Consider the following 21,594-nt stretch of genomic DNA (forward strand, 5'->3'; position numbering starts at 1 on the left):
TGGCTGCAAAGAGTCTATTCTCCTATGCACCAATCCATGGACACCAATCCATCAGCCTTCCATTGGAGGTCGTCCCTTCTCTTCAGTGTGTTGGACAGACCCGATACAAGTTTGCTGCTAGATGCTCTTCCTTCCATCCTTGCAGACTGTGACAGTCATAACAGGCTGGGGCACTCATATTAAAGATTACATGACAAAGCACCTGGACCATGTGAGAGGCCAGGATGCACATAAACATTCTCAAACTTCGGGCAGTACACAAAGCATGTGTTCTTACCAGCTATCCGCTATTGTCACGTCTTCGTCATCAGACAACACCATCACAGTATACTACATAAACAACGGGACATGAGGTCCCCAGTGCTGTTTATGGAAGTGATTCGCCTCTTGAGAATGGTGCATTGAACATCATATTCTTTTGTCAGCAGCCTACCTGCCTGGCATGCAGAACGTGAATTAGAGACCTCTTTGCATCTCACACCAAGATCAAATGCACCCAATATTACTCCAGCAGAGGACTCAGTGCCTGCTCACTGGGCGACACTCTGGTTGTCGATTGGTCACACCGGACAAACTACACCTTCCCCCCCCACACACGCTCCTATCCTGTGTCCTCTACAAACTCTGGTGGGAGAGAGCGATGGCCATTCTGATCACTCCATTCTGGCCTCACCAATTCTGGTTCCCTCCTCTTATCTGCATGTCAAAACAACCTCCACTCCCACTCCAGACATTTCCGGAACTGCTGACACAAGACACCAGCATCTAGGCATCAGGCAACCAGATCCATTGATGCTACATCTGACAGCATGGTGTTTGGATGGACACCACTATTAGCATGAGAATGCTGATTGGCAGTGCAAGACATCCTTTCCAGTAGCCAAAAGGACTCCACGAGGCGATCCTATCAGGCCAAATGGATACGCTTCACCTGCTGGGCCCAACAGCCAGGTCTTGACCCTGAATCTGTGGGCATCCCAGATCTCTTCCATGTGAATGTCTTGGGACTTGCTCTCAGCTCTGTCAGAGTGCATGCAGCCACCATTAGTGCTTTCCATCCTCCCGTGGCAGATCAGTCGATTTTTACCCATCCCTTGGCCTCCTGCACTCTCTCTGGCCTCTCCAGAAAGGTTGCTTTCCTTGTTGCCATTACCTCAGCAAGAATGGTTGGTGAGCTGGGAGCCATGATGGCAAAACTCCCCTTTTTACCATGTTCCATAAGGACAGGATCTCACTACGACTGCATCCCAAGTTTCTGCCAAAGGTAGTTTCACAATTCCACCTCAACTAACCCATACATCCACCTACCTTCTTTCCAAAACCACATGCCTCGAAGAAGGAATGGCAGCTTAATTCCCTCAATGTGTGAAGTGCCCTGGCCTTTTATCTACAAAGGACAAAGCCAATCCGGAAGTCTCCCAGACTATTTGTTACCATAGTGGAGAGAATTAAAGGGCAGGCCATTTCCACCCAGAGAATCTGTAAGTGGGTCTCAGGGTGCATTATGCGCTGCTATCACTTGTCAGGGCTCTCCCCACCAGATGAGATATGAGCCCATTCCACGAGAGTGCAAGCATCAGCAGCCGCGTTACACGACGTGCCCCTTGTGGATATATGTAAGGTGGCCACATGGAGTTCAGAACACACCTTTTCCTCTGACTATGCTCTGGTACATGATTCTGCGACGTATACCTCATTCGGCACAGTGGTCCTCCATTCTACGGTTCAGCCATCGTCCTCGCACCCTCTGCCTCTCAAGGTACTGCTTGTCAATCACCCTCTGTGGAATACAATAGGGACCGTCATTTAAGAAGAGGAGGAGGTTTGGTTACTTGTAACGAGGTTCTTCAAGATGTGTGGTCCCGATCTGTATTTCAGTCCCACCCTCTTTCCTCTCTGCTGTGGCTATGTAGGTCTGCAGTGGAGAAGAAAATGGAGACATGGCCGGGCCGCCCCGCTCTTTATAGCCTTGGGTGAAACCGCAAGGCAATACAAGGGCTCGTGTATGGACCGCCGAGCAATACTGCTTTGAAAAGCTCTGGCTCTGGGTGCATGGAACATGCACATAACCCTTTGTGGAATACAGATAAGGACCACACATCTCGAAGAACCTCCAGTTAGATCCTGATAAGTAACCTCGTATTAATACCAAGAATAAGGTGATACAATTAACACATCAGGTTAGGTCTGTCTTGATATGGTTCTTGTTTATTCTTTAAAGGAAATCAGTGGACCACTGAATGCGTAATAACTAAGTAGATTGAGAAGGTGGGGAGGTGTATGTAATGTACATTATTAAGGAAGATATTCCAAGTATAGGAGATGACATGGGAGGTGCTTATTAGAGAAGGAAAATAGGGCTATAGGGATAGAGAGGGAATAGGTGTACTGTAGGATCTTACCATGAGAGTTGTTGGTGACCAGTGATATAGCTGTGCCCAGGAACAGAGCTGTGCAGAATTTTAAAAGTGAAGCTGAAGGATTCGAAATTGGTGCAGCAGGAGCAGTCAGGCTAGAAGAAGAGACTTATAAAGAGGATGATGTGGTCAGACTCGCAAGCAAGGTTTGACAGCTGCATTTTGGAGCATGGTGAGTATCACTAAGGCCAAGTAGTAGTCCAGGAAGGAGATTATTAAGGCAAAGGCAAATGTTTTGGTGGTAGACATAGACAAGAAGGGATGGATTTTGGATGTTGTGTGAAGGAAGAAATAGCAGGAATTAGCAACAGCCTGAATTGAGGCATAAAAGCGCAATTTAAGAATGATAAGATTGCAAGTTTGGGGAATATCTCAGCAGTGTGATATATCATGTATGTTAAATAATATTTATGGAAAAGAAGGCAGTTTTTAAACAGTATACTGACCTATAATACCCCAAAGGTCAGATTTTGGCTCCAGGTGTGTGTGTAGTTTGCAGGAGCGAAGTAGCCAAATCTGAGATTAGAATTTGGCTTTAAACCTTCTTAACAACTAGGATAGCAATATCTAAATTAATTTAAGCAAACAACTTGGAGGATTGTAATTGGTCTGATTATCTCTGATGTCTGAATTCTACCATTCGCAAGTGAAATGAGATCAGATTCTATGGGGATGCATTTTTCATAGAGTTGTATGGAGTCTTACCTAATACAGCACATACTGACCTTCTTGTGACTTTACAAAAAACCATATGGTTAAAACCCCATGCAATGCTTTAAAAATTATTACATGTAAATACATCTGAAAATAGTTTTAAAAAAAATCTGCCAAAAGGTATGGAGTCACCTTTGTGTATGAATAATAGAAGTGTTTTTCTGGTTTCAAAATGTTGCATAAACCAAGAAAAATAGATATATACTCTTATATTGAAAACTCTCATAAAAGCAAATTCTGTTTATCTGAAACACTTTATTATCCACATTTTTTTGGAAGTCCCTTGAGCTGTTCAGATAATCCAGGTTTACCTGCAATGCTGAACAGTTTGAGGTTCTGATGTAATTAGCAGTCACACAAGCCTCTGTCTCACTGTACCTGTTGTGACCTCAAAGTTATTTGAAATGTATGTAATAACACAATAGATGCTTACCGTTTTCACTGGAGAACCCATACCCTTTAAATGAGCTCTAAGAATTAAGTCGAAGACTAAGGTTTTTCACCTACCTGTGAAGTGAGTTAGTGATCACAGGTAAAATTTCTGAAAGTGACTTAGGCACTTGAAAGCCCAAGTCCGATTGATTTGTAAATGTTAATTCTCTTTTAAATGGGAATTAGATTTGTTAGTCACTTTGATGCTTTTGAAAATATTACCCCACATGATTATGCCAGCCTTTTGGACTGTGTAATTTGTTTTCATGAAATATTTTAAGAGAAGAAATTTAAATATTTCAGTTTTGAAGGGTAAGAATTTAAAGAACCCCTTTGTAGTCCATTTTATTTTATTTGCATTTTTCACACACTGTTGAAGTTTTGACTTTTGGTAAACAGTGTTGAAAAACTCTATTATTTAGATACTAATTATTATGTATTTGAAATGCCTCCTGCTCAACTGATCCATTACTGTGTACGTTTTTCTTTAAATAATTACATAATGTGATTGTAAAAGGTTGTTAGTTTGAAAGCACTGCTGGGGGAGACCCTTCTTGTTCACAGAAGAGAAACTGCATGTGTAGCAGCTGTACATACATCCCGTATTTGCCCTACCACTTAAGAAGCTAAAGGTCTGGCCCCAAACAATTAAATATAGAAAATGTTCTAAATTTGGGACACAATGAATTATTACTTCTCTAGAAAATAGTTGAGAGAAATACTAGTATGCCAAGGCTTCAGGAAAAGGACCTTGCAAACCCTTAACTTTCTCTTATTGTGATTTTTTTTTTTTTTTTTGAGTGAATGTTTTCGATGAGTGTTTACTAGATCCCGGCAGGATAATCAGATTGGCACAAATATAAGTTCCTTATCTTTTTTATATTTTCCAACCTTTCATATACAAGGTATCTTGCTACTTATAGCAGAATGTACTAAATGCTAAAGAATGTCTTCAATTTCTCACACAAGTCACCTCATCTATATCAACAAATTATCCTCATCCTTTTACGCTCTGCTTATCAGATGCACACAAACAGCAAGGACTTCATTTTCATTCCTTGGAGATCTCAGACATGAATAGCCAAATAAATGGCAAACTCATATTTAACTCTTTTAAATGTCATCTACTTAAAACTGATATTTAGTCAAACCTAGAAACTGTTGACTACCCAAACTACCAAAAATCTTATTCAAGCTATTCTTCTTCTTCGAGTGATTGTTCATGTCCATTACACATTAGGTGTGCGCGTTGCGTGCATGGACGTCGGAAACTTTTTCCCTCAGCGGCTCTCGTCGGGCCGGCAGGGCCCCCCCCCGCCAGAGCGGCGCCCCACTCTAGCGTATATATACACCTGCTGACCCGACCCTCCCTCAGTTCCTTCTTGCCGTCCGGCGTTGGAACAACTTTTATCTCTCACCTGAGAGTGTCCCTTAGTGTTAATAGTTATCAGTGTTAATGTTAGTAGTTAGCAGTTTGTTAGAAGATAGTTAAGCTCCTTAGTTTTAGGTGTTTGGTTACATTCCGACACTGGCCCTGGGTGACGGGGCATCCTGCACGCCCAAGGCTTGTGCCACGTGCCGCAAGCCTATACCGATTATCAATCCCCACGACTCGTGTCTCCTTTGCCTGGGGGAATCACACCAGAAAGAGCGCTGCAAGATCTGTAAGGCTTTCAAGCCCAGAACTAAGAAAGAGAGAGACTTTCGGCTTAAACAGCTACTCATGGAGGCTGCATTACAGCCCTCCACTTTGACTCATCTGACCGCGGCACCGTCAGCCTTGGTGCGGAGTGTCCTGGCATCGGTCCGTGATCCTGCACCAGTGGGACACCCTAAGCCTACGGCACCGAAACAACAGGACCGCCCCCTGCCCCGGTCGTCTTCGCCGACCAAATCAAAGGGCCAACCCAAGGCCCGAGGGCGCTCCCCACATAAAAAGGTAGCACCTGTGAAGGACTTCAGTGCGCTAAAGGGCATTGCTGCCCCAGGACAGATCCTGGTGCCAGTGGCTCCGGCGCCGAAAGGTCCATCGAGCCCCGGGATAAGCTCAAGTGAGGGGGAAGGGCTGGAGGAGCTTCTGGAACAGCCCTCCATGCTGGACACGTTTGAGGCAGCAAGGGACTTCATTGAATTGTCCGCGGAGAGCCCCCTCCAGGCCAAAGACAAGCATCCGGGGCCGATACCGAGACTGCCATCCAGAGGCAAACCGGTGCACCCATCAAGGTCACCATCTCGGCACCGTTCACTGCGCTGGTCCCGGTCGAGCTCCGCCTCGGTGGACTCCTGGCTACCCTCAGCGCAGAGAGCCTCACAGGCGACTTGCCCTAGCAAATGCCCGGCACCGGTCCAGCGTTCCCCGGCTCCTTATCCGAACAGGCACCGGGACGTTTCAGTCACGCGATCCCCGAGGCCGACCACTAGCAGTCGTTCCCGGTCCTGAGGGCACCGGTACCGTTCCCGGTTGACAAGGCGCCACTCCCAATCACGGTCCGGTCAAGAAAGCGCTGCTCTCCGGTCCTGGACTGGCACCGTTCCACGGCACCACCGTGGCCCTCGAGATCACCGTCCGTGGTTTCTGAGGCAGACTTGGGCCATTCCAGCAGATATACCCACAGGGCACCAGCCAGCAGGGAACTCCAAGCCCCTTGGCACCCACAGTGGGGCCCGCCAGGACAGTGGCCATTCTGGACTCCGTGGGCCTACCACCAGCACCAAGGCCCCCTCTCCAGGGCCTCGAGATCCGGCCTCTCAGGACACTGGTCCCGCTCCCCGCAGGGGCGCCCCTCCTCTCACAAGGAGGCCACGGTCTCCAGACCACCAGAGCAGGAGAGAGCCGACACGGCACCGAGCCCGGTACCGTCTCAGGCCTGCTCAGCTGGACAGACTCCAGAGGAGCTCCCATCCGGTGAAGAGCTGCAGGAAGGGCTAGAGGAGGAAGCACAGAAGGCTCTAACTTCTTCCTCCTCGCCAGATGAAGCTGTGGCAGGCCCGGCAGTATCCGGCCCTCCCCCGGTTGACCATTGGGCACACCAGGAACTACTCCACTGAGTAGCCCTCAATTTGGGTTTACAGACGGAGGAGACGGTAGAGCAGGAGGATCCTATGGTGGACATCCTAAGCTCTGAAGGCCTCTCCAGAATCGCGGTACAGTCTAATTATAAGACAGTATGGCAAACACCGGCCTCCAGTGCACCAACTGCAAAGGGCGTAGAGAGGAAGTACTTTGCCCCCTTCAAAGGATTCGACTTCCTCTTTTGTCACCCGACACCCTGTTCGCTGGTCGTATCCGCAGTCAACGAACGAGAGCGACATGGCCAACAAGCCCTGGACCCCAAGGCCAAGGAGGCAAAGCGCTTGGACTTGTTTGGTAGAAAGGTCTACTTATCCGGGGGCCTCCAATTGAGGATCGCTAATCAGCATGCGATCCTGAACAGGCACAATTTCAATTCTTGGGCATCAGTCTCCAAGTTTAAGGACTCCCTGCCCCAGGGCTTGCAACCCGAGTTCGCAGCCATCGTGGACGAAGGGAAGGCGGTGGCCAAAACCTCTTTGCAGGCCTCCCTTGACTCTGCGGACGCAGCTGCCAGGACAATCGCGTCGGGGTGGTGATGAGGCGCTCGGCGTGGTTACAGGCTTCAGGCCTTCCACCAGAGATGCAAAACACCTTACAAGACCTCCCATTCGAAGGGTCAGGCTTGTTCTCAGACCAAACAGATGCCAGGCTGCATAGCCTCAAAGACTCCCGAGCGACCCTCAAGTCGTTGGGAATGCACACCCCAGCGACACAGAGGAAGCCCTTTAAGCCCCAACCGCCGCACCAGAGGCAGCATCCCTCGCCCCAGGCAGGAACCATACTGCAGAAGGGGCAGAGACAACAGGCGTAGGCGAAACAACACGCCTAACCAAAACCAAGGCCAGGGCAAGCCGCAGCCTGGCAACAAACAAGGATTTTGAAGTTGCGATCTAGGACAGCGTACCGACCCTCACACTGGATCCTCCCCTATGTTTCAGGGACCGTTTGTCCCATTTCTACCGTGCTTGGTCTCGTATAACATTGGACCGTTGGGTCCTTCGCACAGTGGAGGTGGGATACACACTTCAGTTCTCCTCGCCCCCTCCCTCCCACCCCCCATCCCTCTTCAGGGACCCCTCTCGCGAGCAGCTCCTTATGCAGGAGGTACAGGCCCTCCTCAGGGCAGGGGCGGTGGAAGAGGTCCCTCCAGACCTAAGAGGGAAAGGGTTCTACTCCAGATGTTTCCTTATCCCCAAAGCAAAAGGGGGTCTCCGCCCATTTTGGGCCTTCGCAAACTAAACAAATTCTTAGTGAAGGCCTGCTTTCGCATGGTCTCCCTTGGCGCTATTATCCCATCCCTGGATCCGGGGGATTGGTACGCTGCCCTCGATATGAAAGATGCGTACTTTCACATCGCCATCCACCCTGCTCACCGGTGATTCCTGCGTTTCACCGTCAACCAGCACCATTTCCAATTTACGGTCTTGCACTTTGGCCTGGCAACGGCCCCTCGAGTGTTCACGAAATGCATGTCCATGGTGGCAGCCTTTCTTCGAAAAAGAAAGATGCGGGTATACCCATACTTGGACGACTGGCTCCTCGCGGGCAGGTCAGAGGACGAGGTTCGCTCCCACGTGACACTGGTGTGTTACGTGTGTTCCACAAGCTCGGTCTCTTGGTAAATGTGCCCAAGTCCTCGCTGATCCCCACACAAAGACTGGACTTCATAGGGGCAGTCCTAGACTCAGTGGAGGCACGAGCAAGTCTTCCAGTTCCCAGGTTCCTGGCCATTCAAAGAGCCGTAACCTCCATTCAACAATTTCCCAGAACCACAGTCAGGTGCTGTATGCAACTCCTGGGGCATATGGCGGCTTGCACACAGGTAGTCAAACATGCCCGCCTGAGACTCAGACCGTTACAGCTGTGGCTAGCCCAAATGTATCGCCCCAGCAGAGACCCCTTGGACCTTGTAGTGACAATCCCAGCTTGGGTCTCGAACTCCCTCCGCTGGTGGCTCGATCAACAGCAAGTTTGCCAAGGGGTCCCCTTCACTGCACCGCAGCCCACCCTAACGCTAGTAATAGATGCATCAGACCTGGGCTGGGGGGCACACTTAGGGGACCTACGAACGCAGGGCTTATGGTCCAGGGAGGAAAAGTTGCTCCACATCGATGTGAAGGAGTTAAGGGAGGTTCACCTCACCTGCCAGACCTTTCACGCTACCCATAGAAGGCCACAGCGTGTCAGTTCTGATGGACAACACTACCGCCATGTTCTACATAAACAAGCAGGGCAGGGCCCGCTGCTCTCCCCTCTGTCACGAGGTGCTCCTCCTATGGGACTTCTGTATAGCCCATTCAGTCCAATTGGTGGCAACATATCTTTCGGGGGTTCAAAACAGGTTAGCAGACCGCCTCAGCAGGTCGTATCACATGCACGAATGGACGTTAAGAAAGGACGTCCTGCATTCAGTCTTCCGGAGGTGGGGTTTTCCCCAAGTGGATCTCTTCGTCACCAAGGGTAACAGCCAATGCCCTCGGTTTTGTTCATTTCAGAACCTCAGCCCGGGCTCATTGGCAGATGCCTTCGCGATTCAGTGGGGCGGGAGCCTGAGGTATGCCTTCCCACCATTCCCACTCATCCACAAGGTCCTGCTCAAGACCCGCAGGGACAAAGCGGCGATTATCCTCATCGCACCGGCGTGGCCGCGCCAGCATTGGTTTACGACCCTGCTGGAACTGTCATTGACCGCTCCGATTGCCCTACCCCTGCACCGAGACCTCATCACGCAGGACCGGGGTCACCTACTCCACCTGAACCTACCGTTTCTACATCTCATGGCGTGGAATCTCTGTGGCTAAACGATACAGAGAATAGGTGCTCCCACCAGGTTCAACAAATTCTCCTTGGAAGAGCGACTTCCCTTGCCAAATGGAAGAGATTCTCCCACTGGTGCGAGCCTAATCACATACAGCCTCTGCAGGCCTCCATCTCATCAATACTGGACTACTTGCTGCACCTCAAACATCAAGGGCTCGCCCCCTCCTCAGTTAAAGTGCATCTGGCTGCCATATCGGCTTTCCACCCGGGAGAGTTGGGGCATTCGGTGTTTTCCAACCCCACAGTAGTCCGATTTCTCAAGGGGCTGGAAAGGGTGTTCCCCTACTCACGCCTGCTGGTCCCTACATGGAACCTTAACCTGGTCCTAACTAAGCTCATGGGACCACCCTTTGAACCCCTAGCCTCTTGTTCTCTCATGCACCTCTCATGGAAGGTAGCGTTTCTAGTGGCCATTACATCGGCTAGGAGAGTGTCGGAGTTGAGAGCCCTCGTTTTGGAACCTCCATATACAGCTTTTTATAAGGACAAGGTGCAGCTGAGACCGCACCCCAAATTCCTCCCTAAAGTGGTCTCGCAATTTCATATGGGGCAGAACATCTGTTTACCGGTGTTCTTCCCCAAACAGACCCGAGCCACTGCAGCCTGCATACCCTCGATGTCCGTAGGGCCCTGGCGTTCTATCTGGAACGGACCAGGCCATTTCGCAAATCGACACAACTGTTCATTGCCATTGCAGAGAGAATGAAAGGCTGCCCTATCTCGGCACAACGGTTAATCATGGATTGTGCTTTGCATCCGCACATGCTATGAGCTGGCTAAAGTACCAGCCCCGGCCATCAGGGCTCACTCGACTAGGGCCCAAGCATCCTCGACGGCTTTCCTGGCGCAGGTTCCACTCCAGGGGATCTGTAAAGCGGCCACCTGGTCATCGGTGCACACATTCACAGTCCATCATCAGACCAGAGAGGACGCGGCGGTTGGCAGGGCTGTGCTTCAATCAATTGTTGCTTGACTCCTACCCTCCTCCTATGGTAAGCTTGTGAGTCACCTAATGTGTAATGGACGTGAACAATCACTCGAAGAAGAAAAAACGGTTACCTACCTTTTCGTAACTGTTGTTCTTCGAGATGTGTTGTTCACGTTCATTACACTTTCCACCCTCCTTCCCCTCTGTCAGAGTCACCGGCAAGAAGGAACCAAGGGGGGGTTGGGTCGGCAGGTGTGTATATATACGCTAGAGCGGGGCGCCGCTCTGGCGGGGGGGGGAGGGGGACCCCTGCCAGCCCGACGGGAGCCGCTGAGGGAAAAAGTTTCCGACATCCGTGCACGCAATGCACGCACACATAATGTGTAATGGCCTTTTTTTTCTGTAATAAATCAGGACTTAGTCTCTGAGTGGACACTTATTTATTTGGATTTTTAAAAATTTGTCAACCAGTACTCTGGGTGCCTGAAAAAACAACAAAAATGCAAATAATACTGTGTTTGGCATATTTCTCTGTTATGTTTAAATGTACAAATAACACAGAAGTTGTTACATGTGTCTGATGAAGTGGGCATTCACCCAGGAAAGCGTATGCTTCAATACATCTGTTAGTCTTAAAGGTGCCACAGGACCCTCTGTTGCTTTTTACAGATCCAGACTAACACGGCTACCCCTCTGATACAGCTGTAATTGAGGCTAAATTTAAGGTGCTTTATGATATTAAATTAGTCTTGAAAGTGAAAAAAACTGTTCTACAGACTTTTTAAAAATAGTTCTACATACATATTTTTAAAATACTTTTAAATATTAAAGCTTTTAATGACAGCAGTCCTCAAAAAGACTAGTACATCATCCGTTAATTACTTGAGAGAGGTTTATTCTCTAATTTGACAGTGTCGTGAGGTGTCAGCATAAGTAAAGAATAGTTCACCTGCTTTTAACACATTATGGGTTTTAGGTCTACATGGTGCTGGCAAAGCCCACTAAAGGAGTGTTGTTTGTAAAATGTTCTAACGTGCTGTGCTCTGACTGCCCCATGTAGACCCTTCTGACACACTCTAAAAGTTATCTAGTTTTCTTTTACACAGGGCAAGGCTACACTAGAAGCGCTACATCGGCACAGCTGCAGCGGCGTGTCTGGTGAAGTTGCTCTATGGCGTCAGGAGAGTGCTCTCCCATCAGTATAATTACTGCGCCTCTGAGAGAGGTGGAAGCTATGTTGGCGGCAGAGTGTCTCCCGCTGACATAACAGTTGTGTAGACTGCACGTAAGTCGCTATAATTTGGTCGCTTGGGGGGTGTCTTTTTCACACCTGTGAGCGACATAAATTAGATCGACTTAAGCAGTAGTGTAGACCTGCCTATAATCCTATGGTACCTTTTAGAATGCCCCAGCAGGATCTACACAGGGTAGTTAGAGTGCAACATGTTAGTGTACCGTATAAATCACTCCCCTCTGAAGTGCTTTCCATGCTATGTAGACAAGCCCTTTATGTTTGTTTAAATAATTAATTGTAACCAAGTTGTGATGACTGAGCAGGTAATGTATTTTCCTCTGTTAAAATTCCAATCGTTACAAATTCTACTTCAGATATTTTGAGATGGTGTCAAAGTATACTTTGACTTGTGCATAGGATGTTCATGGATGAAATTGGTTGTCATGACCCCTACAAAGTCTGTCCACTTATGCAGTTAGTTCATACTATGGAATGGTTTCTTTCCTCTAGCTTCTTTTGCAAATGTTTACACTTGCAGCCCTGGGGCCCAATTGTGCAAGCTCTCCACATGTGGGACTTCAGTGAGTACTACATACTGTTAGGCCCCTTGCTGGTTCTGTCCCATACACTAATTTCCCTCTGCATGATGAAACTTTTCCAATATTCCAAGGATAAAGGAGGGATGAGTCTCAGTTGCTTGGAGGGAGAACTAGCCAGCAAGCAAGTGTCTTTGAAGGAGGATGCTGCAACTAGTAAACAAAGGCAGGTGAAATGTACTAAACCCAACCTTCTGCTTGAGAGAGAGACAAGTTAGCATTGGTTATATCTTGTTAACTACCATGGCTAGTAACAAACTCCCTCAATTGCCAGCTTTTCCATCACCTACTACCCTTGCTCTGCTCTTTCTACTAGTAAGCACAATAAAGGTATTAATTACACAGAGTTAAATATTTCAGCTGTCCTTGAGTTTATCAACAATGGCTGTACGGTCTTCCCATCCTTTAACTCTCCTGTGTGCATGCTTGCCAGCTTACTTCCTCTCCTCCTCAAAACCATTAGGGCTAAGGCTTACTCTCTTCCTCACCCTTGTTGGAGTCTTGGAACAGGGAGGCAAGTTTTGGGGATTTCTTTCCTCTGTCACAGCACCTGAGCATAATAGCTGGGAGATGGTCTATTAGCAGCAACATCCTCTCCCCATCTGAGAATTCCTCCAGGCTCACTAGACACCTGGGGAGACCCTGTTGCTGAACTGAGAGCGGGATCATTAAAGAGAAAAAGTGGATATAACATTTAACTAGTAAAATTAACTTAAAACACACACACTGTTGGAGTTATTCATAGAAGGGCTTTAAAATGTGTAAACTTGGGAGTGGTTAGATTGGCACTTCAAACATATTCTGAAATAGAATGCTTTGTACTGTTTTGGAAAATATAAGTGTTATCAATGAACAATAATAATCTTAAATACATTTCCTAAACATAGTAGAGAAGCATTATAATTTTTCTAAAATCAAATTATACTTTTCTTTTTTAGCATGAATCTAGAGAAATGTTACTGGGATTCAATATGGTGAATTACCGAGCATGTAAGAATTTGTGGAAAGCTTGTGTTGAGCATCACACATTCTTCCGATTGGACAGACCACTGCCGCCTCAGAAGAACTTTTTTGCACATTATTTTACTTTGGGTTCAAAGTTCCGGTACTGGTAAGTAATTGTTGGCTGAGATAAAGGCTGATATTGTGGGGTGTGAAGTTAGGACAAGAAGTAATGGCTTGATCTGCAGAAAGGGAGATTTAGGTTACATGTTAGGAAAAGCTTTCTAATTATAAGGGTAGTTAAGCTCCGGAGTAGGCTTCCAAAGGAGGCTATGGAATCCCCATCATTGAAAGTTTTTAAAAACAGGTTAGACAAACACCTGTCAGGGATGATCTAGGTTTACTTGGTTATGCCACAGCACAGGGGGCTGAACTGGGTGATATCTCAAGGTCCCTTTCAGCCCTACATTTCTACATTTCAGGCTGGGCCTGTTACTCAGTGAGGGGGGAAAACAATAAATGAAAATGTGGAAATGACAGAAGTGTTTTATGACTTTTTTGTTTCAGTTTTCACCAAAAAAGTTAGTAGTGATTCAATGTTAAACATAGTGAATACCAGTGAAAATAAGGTAGGATCAGAGGCTAAAACAGGGAAAGAACAAGTTAAAAATTACTTAGACAAGTTAGATGTCTTCAAGTCACCAGGGCCTGATGAATAATCCTAGAATACTCAAGGAGCTGACTGAAGTGATATTTGAGCCATTAGCCATCATCTTTGAAAAGTCATGGAAGACTGGAGAGATTCCTGAGGACTGAAAAAGGGCAAATATAGTGCCCATCTATAAAAAAGGAAATAAGGACAAACTGGGGAATTACAGACCAGTCAGCTTAATTTAAGTACCTGGAAAGATAATGGAGCAAGTAATTAAGGAATCAATTTCAAACACCTAGAAGATAATAAGGTGAAAAGTAACAGTCAGCATGGATTTGTCAAGAACAAATTCTGTCAAATCAACCTAATAGCTTTCTTTGACAGGGAAACAAGCCTTGTGAATAGCGGGGAAGAGGTAGATGTGGTAGATCTTGACTTTAGTAAGGCTTTTGATACTGTCTTGCATGACCTTCTGAACAAATTAGGAAAATACAACCTAGATGGAGCTACTATAAGGTGGGTGCATACCTGGTTGAAAAACCATTCCCAGAGAGTAATCATCAACGGTTCACAGTCAAGCAGGAAGGGCATATTGAGTGGGGTCTCACAGGGATCAGTTCTGGGTCTGGTTCTGTTCAATATCTTCAGTGATTTAAATAATGGCATAGAGAGTACACTTATAAAGTTTGCGGATGATACCAAGTTGGGAAGGGTTGCAAGTGCTTTGCGGAGGATAGCATTAACATTCAAAATGATCTGGACAAACTAGAGAAATGGTCTGAAGTAAATAGGATGAAATTCAATAAGGACAAATGCAAAGTCAGTTGCATACATACAAAATGAGAAATGACTGCCTGGGAGGGAGTACTGCAGAAAGGGATCTAGGGATCAGAGTGGATTACAAGCTAAGTACAAGTCAACAGTAGAACACTGTTGCAAGAAAAAAAAAAAGCAAACATAATTCTGGGATGTATAAGGAGGAATGTTGTAATAAGACACGATAAGTCATTCTTCCACTCTACTCCGCGCTGATTAGACCTCAGCTGGAGTATTGTGTCCAGTTCTGGGTGCCACATTTCAGGAAAGATGTGGACTAATTTGAGAAGCTCCAGAGAAGAGCAACAAAAAAAATTAAAGGTTTAGAAAACATGACCTGTGAGGGAAGACTGAAAAAATTGGGTTTATTTAGTCTAGAGAAGAGAAGACTGAGAGGGGACAACAGTTTTCAAGTACATAAAAGGTTGTTACAAGGAGGAGGGAGAAAAACATTTCTCTTTCACTTCTGAGGATAGGACAAGAAGCAATGGACTTAAATTGCAACAGGGGTGGTTTCGGTTGGACATTAGGAAAAACTTCCTAACTGTCAGGGACTGGTTAAGCACTGGAATAAATTGCCTAAGGAGGTTGTGGAATTCCCATAATTGGAGACTTTTAAGAGCAGGTTAGACAAACACCTGTCAGGAATGGTCTAGATAATATTTAGTCCTGCCATGAGTGCAGAGGACTGGACTAGATGACCTCTCAAGGTCCTTCCAGTTCTATGAGTCTAGGATTCTATATAGGAGAAGATGGCAGGAGAGGGAGGGAATACAACACAATTAATAAAAATAGGCTATTATTGGTAGGCTCTATTAAATTTGTCATAATTGAAGTAACTTTTGGCTTCCACAACTGATATTTTTCTCAGATTCACTTCTCACATATTCATAGTTCTGGTAGATAGTTTAAGACTTTTTAGATTACATCTGTATTTAGTATTTTCACCATCAAAAGGAAATGAAACAGGGAAATAGTGATGATTATTGAGCTTGGATGGTGTTGTATATCATGTTCTAGCATCCTAGAAGATAACTTATTAATAATTGACATTGCTTATTAGATAATGTAAGTTTTTGTGGTAGTGACATGAAATTGATATTCACCTCATCTATGGTTGTTTTTCTTAGATATTTGTCTAAAATGTTTTGGAAATTTTATAATTGCAATATCAACAACTAGGATGAGACTAAAATTTAGATTAGATTGTACATCTTTGTTGGCTACTAAAAGGGAAAACTCTTATCTGGTGAGTTGTTCTCAGAATATCTTCTGTCACATCTTCAAAATCATTGGCCTGGTCCCTCTGAAAGCTGACAGAACTGCTCTTCGGTACCCTGGCAAGTGTGTATCCTGAAGTCCTGTCTACATTAGATTAGCGGTTCTTTACTGGGTGTCCGTGGCCCCCAGGGGGTCTGCAAGCCCTTCAACGGGGCCGCGGGGCCCCGCGGCTGAAGCCCCGATCCCCGGTGCCCCCCACGGAGCTGAAGCCCGGAGCCCTGGTGCTCCCTGTGGGGCAGAAGCCCTGAGCACATGGGCAGAACTGGGGACATGGAGGGCATTGCCTTCCCCCCCAACTGTAGCGCAAGAGCACGGCAGTCCCAGGGGCAACTCCACACCTTTCGCCCCCGCCCTCTGGCCAGGTCAGAGGTGGGAAGCTGAAGCCGGAGCCAGACAGTGTGGGGCAGCTGCGGCTCTTGCTGTTGCCATGGCGGAGGCAGTGGCAGCATTCCTTCCTCTTCTGCTGGTGCCCCAGGTTGAAGCTGCTCCTCAGCTCCCTGCCCCCTTGGCTCCTGCAGAGGCAGCCAGTAGTAGCCCCCTGGGTGGGGAGACCTGGCTCTGTGGCTGGCAGACTCCTCTGGGAACAGGGACCACAGGGGAGTCCTCCCAGCACACAGCCCCTAATACCACTCTCCCTACACCCTAAGCTATGCCCTCCCTGCACCCTGAGGTACCCCCACCCTCACAGAGGCCCTAGTACCCTCTCCCTGCACCCTGATCTACCCACCTGCCCACACACAGCCCTAGCTATCCCATCCCTGCAAGTTGAGCTACCCCCATCTGCACACAGCCCCTAGCGACTCCCTACTTCCACCGTGAGCTACCTCCTGCCCTCACACAGCCCCTAGCAACCCCCTCCCTGAACTCTAAGCTGTTTTCAAACTTTTTGAGCTAAGCTTCCCACCTTTGAGTTATAATTTTTGATTGTGTGCTCCTCTCCAGCCCAGATAGGCTTGGTGGCCTGCTGAGGTGTGTCAGGGGGTGGAGGTGGCACTCCCTCCCTGGACCCCGCCATGTGGAGGTGGATCTAGCCCTGCTATCTCCCCCCGCATGGAAGTCAAACTATGCCTATGCCCAAGGCCCTGCCCTGGGGCCCCCCTGCCCCACTGGGCCCTGGAGTTTTTATAGCATGTCGAGGGGGCCTCAGAGAGAAAAAGGTTGAGAACCCCTGCACTAGATAACTGCTAAATTACTGGGAACTACTGTTAGCATTGAGTCATTTTGAACTTTGCAGTTGAAAATAGCTTAGTTGCTAGTATAGTCAGAGCTTGAGTGTAACTGTTTCAGTTGTGTATCTGTCAGACTTGCATCTACTTTATTACTTGTTACAATGTTGGCGAGAAAATGTTTCATTCCTAAAAAATGGTGAAAAATTACCTTTTAACATACAGGGTTGTTTCTGAAATTAATCCCACTAAGTGTTTATATTTTTATGTTCTTCTTTTGAGTGCTGTCCCTGTGGGAACTCCACATTAGGTCTTTGTGCGCTCCTGTGCTCATAATTGGAAACTTTTGGTAGCAGTGTCCAGTTACGTCACACAGGCGTGGTCCCTGTCTCGTGCCGCCTCAGGCGGTTAACTAGCGCTGTGCGACCAACCTTCTCCCCCACCCCCAGTTCCTTCTCTACCATCCTTGGCTATGAGTCGGAGCACTTAGAAGCACCTCACTACTTAGTTCTTTAGCTCATTTACTACTGTTATTAGTTTAGATCGGGGTAGGCAACCTATGGCACACGTGCCGAAGGCGGCACGCGAGCTGATTTTCAGTGGCACTCACACTGCCCAGGTCCTGGCCACCGGTCCGGGGAGCTCTGCATTTTAATTTAATTTGAAATCAAGCTTCTTAAACATTTTAAAAACCTTATATATTTTACATACAACAATAGTTTAGTTATATATTAAAGAGACCTTCTAAAAATGTTAAAATGTATTACTGGCACATGGAACCCTAAATTAGAGTGATTAAATGAAGATTCAGCGCACTACTTCTGAAAGGTTGCCGACCCCTGGTTTAGATAGTTGATTTGTTTTTCTTTGTACTTGGTCGCCTCTTTTTTTTTAAAAAAAAAAAAGTCTTACAGTTCAAAGTTAGTTTTCATTTAGCCCTTTAGGATAGTCAGCCTCCATGAGGGCAACGCCTTCCCTGACAGGAATGCCCAGTTTCCTGGGCTTTAAAAGTTGCCTCACTTGCAGACTCTCGATACCTGTTTCGGACGGACATGCTCAGTGTGTGCGCCACCTAGGCAAAATGCACATTACACAGAAGTGTCCTCATTGCCTTAACTTAACTACCCGAACAAGAAAGGCTAGAGACTTGCAACTCAAACTCCTTCTCATGGAGAAGTCTCTCAGACTGATGTGTCAGCCTGAAGCCCAGACCCCCCCCCCCCCCCCCCCCCCCCCCCCGCCCCCGGACAAGCCTCGCCAACTATGCTTCTGACCAGGGTCCCTCCTCTGCTCAGACTTTTGATCAACCTGCTAAAAATGTGTCTAAAAAGTGGGTAACTACGCCCCCAACTACATCCCCAATGCAGGAATTGGCCAAGAAGTGCCGTTCCGCAATTGGGCAAACTGCACTGGCACCGACCGTACCTTCAGTGCCTGGAGCTGAGAGTGTGGGACCATCCGGCACTGCCGGTAATGCTAGAGCTAAGGACTCTAAAAGAGCCAGCTCGGACACAGGCGCTAAGTGGAAATCGAAACCTTATGCCTTGGCACCGACTCAGCCAAAGCCGCGATCAACACACAGCGGCGTGGCACCAGTGCAGACCGTGGCTCAATCCTCAAACCCCAATGCACGCTCGGTGCACACATTGGCATAGCTACAGTGCCGACATATGCGCCACAGCTCCCAGCACGACCACTCACACAGCCCCCGGTGCAGATCATGCAGACACTTTTCAACTGTTACTCCATCCCCTTTCTTTTCAAACCCCCTACCCACCTTCCCTCGCCATCCCTCTTCAGGGACCCCTCTCATGAGCCTCTACTGTGTGAGGAGGTAAAAAATATAGGTAAGTAAATAACCTGAGTAAGGTGAAACTGAGATAGGGTGTGGTCTTAATGCCACCTTTAGGGTATGGTATGGAGGATCTGCCATTAAGGCCTGCAACTTGCTGACTCTTTTTGCAGATGTTATAGCCACAAGGAAGGCTATCTTCACTGAGAGGAGAGCCTATGAACATGTTGCTTTCAGTTTGAATGGTGCCTCCAGTGCCTTAAGATCCCGCAGTGGTACTGCTTCCTTTACCAATGGAAAAAGACAGATAATACCCTTTAAAAAATCTCACCATTGAAAGGTTTAACAATATCGACTTACCTTGAATGGGAGGATGAAAAACTGAGACCAAGTGAATATTAAGGAAGCTCAGAGTGAGGTCTAAAGATTTCAAATGCATTAGATAATCCAAAATGTCTTGAATCTGTGCTAACATGGGCTGAATTTGCTTGGACATTGCCCAAATCGAAAACCATTTCCATTAAAAGTATAGGTGGACCTTTCGGCTAGTTTTCTACTACTAAGCAGAATATCTCAAACTGCTTCCGAGCATAGCCCTTTATCCTCATCTAGCAATGCAGTATCCATGCAATGAGGTGCAGACTGCTCAACGCCGGATGAACAGCCTAGCTGTAAGAATGGCCATACTGAGTCAGACCAAAGGTCCATCTAGCCCAGTATCCTGTCTTCCAACAGTGGCCAGTGCCAGGTGCCCCAGAGGGAATGAACAGAACAGGTAATCATCAAGTGATGACCATTCCCAGCTTATGGCAAACAAAGGCTAGGGACACTATCCTAGCCCAGCCCAGCTAATAGCCACTGATGGACCTATCCTCCATTAATTTATCTAGTTCTTTTTTGAACCCTGTTATAGTTCACAACATCCTCTTGCAAGGAGTCCCACAGGTTGACTGTGCTTTGTGTGGGGGAAAAAAAACTTGCTTTTTGTTTGTTTTAAACCTGCTGCCTATTAATTGCATTTGGTGACCCCTAGTTCCTATGTCATGAGGCTGTGAGTCTCTCATGGAGGTCACGGAAGTTGTGGATTCCGTGACTTTCCAGGACCTCCATGACTTCTGCAGCTGGCAGGTGTGACTAATCCCATGGCCACCCGAACAGCTCGGGCAGTCCAGAGCCAGCTGCGCCGCCCCGCCCAGCAGCGGCAGCGGTCCGAACTGTCTCTCTCCCCCCAAACCCTTCCCCCCCCCCCGCCAGCAGCAGCGGTGGCAATCCTGGGTCGCCTCTCACTAGCAGCAGCGGTTCGGGGCCACTCCTTGCCAGCAGCAATAGCAGCGGTCCCAGATCTCCCCTCTCCCCCTCCCAAGCACCAGTGGGTGCCCCGGAGGCCCCTCTCCAGCACCAGCGGGTGCCCTGGAGCCCCACACCAGCTGGCACCCTGGAGGTCTCCCCCAGCACCAGTGGGCACTCCAGAGCACCCAAGATTTAGTCACGGGTATATAGTGCAAATCATGGACAAGTCACAGGGCCATGAATTTTTGTTTATTGTCCGTGACCTGTCCATGACTTTTACTAAAAATGCCCTTAGTTATGAGAGGTAGTAAATAATATTTCCTTATTTACTTTCTCCACCCCAGTCAGATTTTATAGACCTCTATCATATCCCCCATTAGTTGTCTCTTTTCTAAGATGAAAAGTCCCAGTCTTATTAATCTCTCCTCATACGGCAGCCGTTCCGCACCCCTAATAATTTTTGTTGCCCTTTTCTGAACCTTTCCAATTCCAATACATCTTTTCTGAGATGGGGTGACCACATCTGCATGCAGTATTTAAGATATGGGAGTACCATGGATTTATATAGAGGCAATATGATATTTGCTGTCTTCTTATCTAACCCTTTCCTAATGATTCCCAACATTCTGTTCGCTTTTTTGACTGCCGCTGCACATTGAGTGAATGTTTTCAGAGCACTATCTACAATGACTCCAAGATCTCTTTCTTGAGTGGTAACAGCTAATTTAGATCCCATCATTTTATATGTTTATTTGGAATTATGTTTTCCAATGTGCATTACTTAGCATTTATCGACATTGAAATTCATCTGCCATTTTGTTGCCCAATCATACAATTTTGTGAGATCCTTTTGTAACTCTTTGGAGTCTGCTTGGGACTTAGCTATGTTATACCAATAGAATAAAAAACCAGCAGGATCTTATTAAGAAGGATAAGGCAAAGATGCCACATTTATTGTAAATATACTGATAAAGCAAAAGATAAAAGTAAACAACGTTGTTTGACTACTTATTTCTTATACACACACACATACATATATATATATAGAGAGAGAGAGAGAGATTCATTCACACAATCATTCATTCAAGTTCTGTATAGGTGTTATAGTTACCAGCCTAGAAGTTGCTCATGCCAAGTTACTGGCCAGGTATCTTGGTCATGAGGACGGAGCCGAGTCCGTGTCAGGTGCACCTGATGCTCCTGGAGGCTGGTAGCAGAACCAGAGACTCAAAGTCATCAGTCTTTAGAGTCCATTCTTATAGGAATTAGTTCCTATGTTAGTCTGTGGGAGCTGTTTCATCCTGCTGTTGCTGACTCAATCAGCAGATGGCACATTCCTGTCCAAAGTGGCACATTCCTGGTGGCTCCACACTGTCCAAAGTTTGTGTTTCTCATCCTTCCAGGTGATGGGGTGGATCCCAGTTTACCCTCCGGGGGTTTC

General features: G+C 47.1%; 1 protein-coding gene across 4 annotated transcripts in view; it reads left to right on the top strand.

Annotated features, from left to right (window-relative positions):
• PTPN4 (protein tyrosine phosphatase non-receptor type 4) overlaps positions 1–21,594 on the top strand; it is a 214,436-nt gene that overhangs the window by 115,623 nt on the left and 77,219 nt on the right. For all 4 annotated transcript variants that reach the window (XM_034785419.1, XM_034785420.1, XM_034785421.1 and 1 more), the window contains one exon: positions 13,153–13,325. In XM_034785419.1, the coding sequence (XP_034641310.1) occupies positions 13,153–13,325 (173 nt within the window). The remainder of the gene's footprint in view (positions 1–13,152; positions 13,326–21,594) is intronic.

This window comes from Trachemys scripta, chromosome 11 (genome assembly GCF_013100865.1).
Source record: "Trachemys scripta elegans isolate TJP31775 chromosome 11, CAS_Tse_1.0, whole genome shotgun sequence".
NCBI lineage: Eukaryota > Metazoa > Chordata > Testudines > Emydidae > Trachemys > Trachemys scripta.